The 7,500-nt window shown below is 45.6% G+C and overlaps 1 protein-coding gene across 1 annotated transcript in view; it reads right to left on the bottom strand.

Annotated features, from left to right (window-relative positions):
• dab2ipa (DAB2 interacting protein a) overlaps positions 1-7,500 on the bottom strand; it is a 49,646-nt gene that overhangs the window by 34,957 nt on the left and 7,189 nt on the right. The window contains exons 4-5 of the mRNA XM_071904513.1: positions 5,691-5,767; positions 4,762-4,871 (exon numbers count right to left, since the gene is read on the bottom strand). Coding sequence (XP_071760614.1) covers positions 4,762-4,871; positions 5,691-5,767 — 187 coding nt within the window. The remainder of the gene's footprint in view (positions 1-4,761; positions 4,872-5,690; positions 5,768-7,500) is intronic.

The following is a 7,500-nucleotide window of genomic DNA, read 5'->3' as shown; positions in this document are numbered from 1 at the left end:
TCCCATGATGCCTCAGTTATCTGTAGAGTAAGAAGCTGCCCCGCTGTTCTGTGATCCACATCGTTCCTCCTGAATCTGAGGTTCCACAGTGGGTCGGTTTCCTCTCAGCAGCTTGTCAGAGGTTTTCCCAGCAGGCCGAGCAGCGAGATTCCTCCAGAGCTGGAACAAACCCTCCGCTCCTTTTTTGAAGATGAAGACCATCACTCCTGCCTGACAATACAAAGCCACTGTTCCTGAAATCCATGAGACACTGAAGAGACGAGTCAACCACGACACCCAACAACATCCAGATCTTCTCTGGTTCTTCACCACAGGAGCTTTCTAACCTCCTCAGTGACCTCTGACCCTCAGAGCCTCCAGAATCTTCAGCTGTCAGCTCTGCAGTTCAGGAGTTCCTCAAAGTCCTTCCACCTTCTGACAAAGTTCTGCTGAGAACAGCCTGTTGATGTCCTGTCTTCCCCTCCTGAGTCTCTGAAGGGTTTTCCAGAACCTCTTTGAGGCCTGAAGCTCCTCCTCTCCAAACACCAGGACTTTCTCTTCTGTAGCTCCAGCAGCTGCAGCCTTTCTGCCTGCTGGTTCCTCTCTGCTCTTCCATACCAACCAGGCCCAGGAGGTCTCCTTCTTCAGCTGGACAGCCTCCCTCCATCACAGGTTTTGAAGCCTCCACTCCCACCATCTCCAAGGTGCCAAGTTCTCCGAACTGCTACAACAGTCAGTTTTCCTCTGCAACTGGTAGTTTCACTGAGGTAACCCTTCATCCACCGGGGGCTCCTCATGTGAAAGAGTCTGTTTTAATCGTTGTTTGAGTTTCCCTTGACCCCTTTGAATCGTATTGGAGGGCAGCGGCCCTGATGAGTAATAACTGATGGTTAACTGAACTAATTGATGAAACATTGATCAGAAAACTAGGAAAATAAAGCCCAGATTGAAAGTACTCAGAATTATCCTTTGAGAAACAACCAAAGCTGTTTGATGATTTATAAAGATCTGCTTGTCTGGTCTGCTGCTGCTCTCTTGTCTTCTTTGCCAGTTAAGTGGAAAATTGAATTCAAAATTCTCCTGGTCACCTACAATGTATTACAAGGTCAGAGAGTCGCTGTGTCCTCACTCAGGTCCTCAGAGCCGGTCCAATCAGGCTCTGCTTTGAAGAAAAGACTTAAGATCCACATTCTGCTAATCACACATTCTGTGTGACATGTCCCATGTCGTGGCTGTTTTCTACTAACTGATCTGTCTCATGTAATAACGACACGTAGAAACTGCATCAGAATGTCCGAATTGGCTCAAAAACAATCTACTAAATCAATCATGATTCAACTAAATCGTAATCTAAAAAGAAATGGCTCAGCCAGTAAACAGCAACACAAAATACAGAACAGAAAGAAACTGTAGCGGCTGAAGCTGATTGGCCCAGAGAGATGCCATGACGACTGATGCTTCGTACTTCCTGTGGTCAATGTCAGAGATTTATCGTAACAATAACTATCAGACTACATACTGCCTGTCTCTCTTTCTACCTGTCTGTCTGTCTGTCTGTTGGTAACGAGGGGAACAGGTCTGCTGTCCCAGCCGTTAGCTCGTTATCTCCCATCATTATCTTAACGAGCTGCTTAATGTTAGCTGCTTACAACGTTAATTCTACAGGGGTGTGTGTGTGTGTGTGTGTGTGTCTATGTTAGCTTAGCCTTGTTTAGCTAACAGCATGTGTCTAGCCTGGCCAAGTGCTAACGTATCCTAGCCTGTTAGCCACATGCTAACACACCACTGACTAGCTGTGTGCTAACTGAAGCCAGGCTAACATACACACACAAACACACACACACACACCAGTCCCTGCAGATGCTCAAATTGCAAACACAAATACTGCCAATACGCATGTACACACACATACGCAGGATGCATGGCCATGCAAATCAGGTAGAGACACGCTACCATGCACACACACACACACACACACACACACACACACACACCAGCAAAAATAGCATGACTGCACGCAATTTATCTATTCTGTCCCCCACCCCCTCCACACACACACACACACACAGAGGACAAAGGCAGTTAATGCATGCAGGAGGTTCGGTGCAGGATACTCACCGAGCATTCTGTATGAATGCTGAGGAGGAGGAGGAGGAGGAGGAGGAGGAGGAGGAGAAGAAGATGAAAAACCTTGTGCTCCTGAAGCTGTTTGGTCAAACCGCTGGTAGACCTGTCTGTCTCTCTGTCTGTCTCTCTGTCTCTCTCTCTGTCTCTCTGTCTGTCTCTCTATCAGCCTGTCTCTCTCTGTCTGTCTGTCTGTCTGTCGCTCGTTGTCCTCTCCCCCTGCTGTTAGCTTGCTGCTACTGATGCTATACAGCTTCAACTGCTACAGCTCTCTCTCTCTCTCTCTCTCTCACTGTCTCTCTGTGTCGCTCTACCTCTCTCTCTGTCAGCAGTTGCCCCTCCCCTGCAGTGAGGTTGCCCTACTTCCTCGCTTGCTCTCCTTTCCTCCTCTCCTCTCCTCCTCCTCTCCTCTCCTCTCTTCTGACAGCTATATTTTCTGTCTCTTTCTCATTCTTTCATCCCGCACTGTCTTCTGTGACTCTGTGTGTGTGTGTGTGTATGTGTGTGTGTGGAGCTAATAGAATGGGATTACAGCCCTGCCCCCCTTTTCAGGACTGGCAGAAAATGTGTACATCTGTGTGTGTGTGTTATTAATACAGTACAGTACAGTACAGTGTAGTACTCTATAGTATAATGTAGTATACCGTGGTATATTGTAGTATATTGCAGTATACTGTAGTATATTGTAGTACAGTTTATATCCCTGTTGTATCTGAGAGCACGACCCCCACAGCAGCAGAACCAAACCGCTGCAGCCGGAAACTGACTGAACAGCATGTTGTGATTTTTTTTAAAATTCTGTAACATTGTTCACACCGTAACACTGTTCACACCGTAACACTGTTCACACGTAACACTGTTCACACCGTAACACTGTTCACACGTAACACTGTTCACACCGTAACACTGTTCACACTGTTAACACTAACACTGTTAACACTGTTCACATCGTAACACTGTTCACACCGTAACACTGTTCACACCGTAACACTGTTAACACTGTTCACACTGTTAACACTAACACTGTTAACACTGTTCACATCGTAACACTGTTCACACTGTAACACTGTTGACACCGTAACACTGTTCACACGTAACACTGTTCACACCGTAACACTGTTCATACTGTTAACACTAACACTGTTAACACTGTTCACACCGTAACACTGTTAACACTGTTCACACTGTTAACACTAACACTGTTAACACTGTTCACATCGTAACACTGTTCACACTGTAACACTGTTCACACCGTAACACTGTTCACACGTAACACTGTTCACACCGTAACACTGTTCACACTGTTAACACTAACACTGTTCACACTGTAACACTGTTCACACTGTTAACACTGTTAACACTGTAACACTGTTCACACTGTTAACGCTAACACTGTTAACACTGTAACACTGTTCACACTGTTAACGCTAACACTGTTCACACCGTAACACTGTTCACACTGTTAACACTAACACTGTTCACACCGTAACACTGTTCACACTGTTAACACTGTTAACACTGTAACACTGTTCACACTGTTAACGCTAACACTGTTCACATTGTTAACACTGTTCACACTGTAACACTGTTAACACTGTAACACTGTTCACATTGTTAACACTAACACTGTTCACATTGTTAACACTGTTCACACTGTAACACTGTTCACACTGTAACACTGTTAACACTGTTAACACTGTAACACTGTTAACACTGTTAACACTAACACTGTTAACACTGTAACACTGTTAACACTGTTCACACTGTAACACTGTTAACACTAACACTGTTCACACTGTAACACTGTTAACACTGTTCACACTGTAACACTGTTAACACTAACACTGTTCACACTGTAACACTGTTAACACTGTTAACACTGTAACACTGTTAACACTGTTAACACTAACACTGTTAACACTGTAACACTGTTAACACTGTTAACACTAACACTGTTCACATTGTTAACACTGTTCACACTGTAACACTGTTCACACTGTAACACTGTTAACACTGTTAACACTAACACTGTTCACACTGTAACACTGTTAACACTGTTAACACTAACACTGTTCACACTGTAACACTGTTAACACTAACACTGTTAACACAGTGAACTCACATCAGTGAACTCACCTATTGTAGTGTTTGGTTGGACTGAAAACCTGCAGACTGGCTGCTGATCTCTGGTGTAATGCGTCTAAACTTTGGATAAAGGAGGTTCTGGTATTCACATTTTCAAACTCCAAATGTGGGTTTTTATTTATTTGAGTCAGCAAAATTAATTCTTCTGCATCCAACACAGAAGGTTCAGGAAAGGCTTCGGTCATGGTTCAATAAGAAAAACTAGTCAAAAAATCTTCTTGGTATGCGTTGGGAATCGAACCCACACCCGTACGTCGCCTCCTTCAGGTGATGCTGTCATGGTGGGAAAACGTGTTTCTCTCACTTTTTGTTTTCAAGACTAGAAAACAGGAAGTCAGGAAGAAACTGTCCGGTCTTTTCACAATGAAAGCCCTTGAGGAAAACGTGGAAGTGTTTGTCTTGATTTTTGATTCCTGTTTAATCAACCTCCAATCACCTGATGGACTGTTATAATGTATATATCAGTGAGTGTTTGAGTGTGTGTGTGAGTGTGTGTGTGTGTGTGTGTGTTACCTGCTCTCAGTAGTATTGAGCAGGTCGGTCCTGAAGCTGCTCTGACGAGAGAGTTTAGGCTGAGACCTGGTACGACGAAGAGACTGTTTCAACCTCCTGGACAGAAAACCCTGAAGAGGAGGAGGAGGAGGAGGAGGGGAGAAGAGGAGAGGAGAGGAGAGGAGAGGAGGAGGGGAGAAGAGGAGAGGAGAGGAGGAGAGAGGAGAGGAGAGGAGAGGAGAGGAGGGGAGGGGAGAAGAGGAGAGGAGAGGAGGAGAGGAGAGGAGAGGAGAGGAGGAGAGGAGAGGAGAGGAGAGGAGAGGAGGGGAGAGGAGGAGAGGAGAGGAGAGGAGAGGAGAGGAGAGGAGAGGAGAGGAGAGAGAGGAGAGGAGGAGAGGAGAGGAGAGGAGAGGAGAGGAGGAGGGGAGAAGAGGAGAGGAGAGGAGGAGAGGAGAGGAGAGGAGAGGAGAGGAGGGGAGGGGAGAAGAGGAGAGGAGAGGAGGAGAGGAGAGGAGAGGAGAGGAGGAGAGGAGAGGAGAGGAGAGGAGAGGAGGGGAGAGGAGGAGAGGAGAGGAGAGGAGAGGAGAGGAGAGGAGAGGAGAGGAGAAGAGGAGAGGAGGAGAGGAGAGGAGAGGAGAGGAGAGGAGGAGGGGAGAAGAGGAGAGGAGAGGAGGAGAGGAGAGGAGAGGAGAGGAGAGGAGGGGAGAAGAGGAGAGGAGGAGAGGAGAGGAGAGGAGAGGAGGAGAGATCAGTCAGTATTACAGTCTGTTGCCACTAGATGGACCCCCCCCCCCCCCCCCCCCCCCCCCCCCTTCTCCTGCTCCTACAACATACACACTGGCAGCAGCTAACCTCTTGTTACCATAGAAACAGAGGGCCGATTTTCAACTAGCGGGTGGTGTGTGTGTGTGTGTGTGTGTGTGTGTGTCTGTCTGTCTGTGTGTTGTTACCGTGACTCTGGAAGTGGGCGTGTCCAGGGCAGAGCTACTGGGCATGCTCTGTCTGCGCACTCCTCTCTCTGGAACATCTAGGCAGACAGACAGACAGACAGACAGGTCAAACAGACAGACAGGTCAGACAGACAGGTCAGAGAGACAGACAGACAGACAGACAGGTCAAACAGACAGACAGGTCAGACAGACAGGTCAGAGAGACAGACAGACAGACAGACAGACAGACAGACAGGTCAGAGAGACAGACAGACAGACAGACAGGTCAGAGAGACAGACAGACAGACAGACAGACAGACAGGTCAGAGAGACAGACAGACAGACAGACAGGTCAGAGAGACAGACAGACAGACAGACAGACAGGTCAGAGAGACAGACAGACAGACAGGTCAAACAGACAGACAGGTCAGACAGACAGGTCAAACAGACAGACAGACAGACAGGTCAGACAGACAGACAGACAGACAGACAGGTCAGAGAGACAGACAGACAGACAGACAGACAGGTCAGAGAGACAGACAGACAGACAGACAGACAGGTCAGAGAGACAGACAGACAGACAGACAGACAGACAGGTCAGACAGACAGACAGACAGACAGACAGGTCAGACAGACAGGTCAAACAGACAGACAGGTCAGACAGACAGACAGACAGACAGGTCAGAGAGACAGATAAATCAGGAAGTTATCAGGCAGAAACATGTTTTACCACGGCTTAGACAGAGAACATGTGTGAGAGAGAGAGAGTGTGTGTGTGTGTGTGTGTGTGTGTTATGCAGACAGATGTTGTAGTTTGAGTGAAAACACTCAGTGTTATTAGTTTGGAAATCACACTCCCCTCTGTCAACACACACACACACACACACACACACACACACACTGTAATGACAGACCAATCACCACCAGTTACTATGGTAACGGCCATGGAGCCAACATGGCCGACAGTGAGAATGTATGGCTTCTTGTCTCTGAGCTTTCATTTCAATGTGGAAGAAATATCTGATCAGACGTTCAGCTGAATTAAATTGCACTCTTGGATTATTCTGATTATAATTGATTAAATTGGAAAAATATACTTGCCTGGCCATTCTAATTGTCATATTGTATGCAAATATTTTCTCATGAAAAATTTCACGATGAACTATTAATTTTGTCTTTCTCCATTGTTTTTTTTTATTTTTATTTTTTAACCTTTATTTAACCAGATAAGTCAATTGAGAACCAATTCTCATTTACAATGACGACCTGGCCAAGAGGCAGAAGCAGAAGGCAAGTCGGTGCAAGACAATTAACATTAATTAATTAACAATTAACATTTCCGTTCAGCCACTCGGCACTTTTCTTTTTAATAGAATAATTTCTTCATTTCTCCATGGGGCTTTTTGTTCGTGGGTTACTGTGTTTAATTTAGTGGCCGCAGTTTGGTACTGAACTGATCAATCTATCAATCTATCATCTATCAATCTATCTATCATCACAGCATGAGACGCAGCCGGTGATTTATCCAACATGACATGAAACTTGCAGCTACTTCAGGGGTAAAATACTGTTTACACGTCCAGAACAGATGATTCCTCAACATTGATTCCATGTGTAATAACTAAGTCTAAGCTGTGTGTTGTTGTCAGTTGCTCCAATAACATGCTGATTGAAATTCATACAATTCAGTTGTGGAGTCCGATTTATTATCCACATGACAGTTAAAGTCACCTATGATAACGGTCTTCTCATAGTTTGAGTGAATAATTGATAAGAATTCTGAAAACTTATCTAAGAATATAGGACATTTTTTGTGTGGCCTATACAGAGT

Source organism: Centroberyx gerrardi, chromosome 8 (assembly GCF_048128805.1).
Source record: "Centroberyx gerrardi isolate f3 chromosome 8, fCenGer3.hap1.cur.20231027, whole genome shotgun sequence".
In the NCBI taxonomy this organism is placed as follows: domain Eukaryota; kingdom Metazoa; phylum Chordata; class Actinopteri; order Beryciformes; family Berycidae; genus Centroberyx; species Centroberyx gerrardi.
The sequence above is the reverse complement of the archived record's forward strand: the minus strand, read 5'-3'. Positions and strand labels throughout refer to the sequence as shown.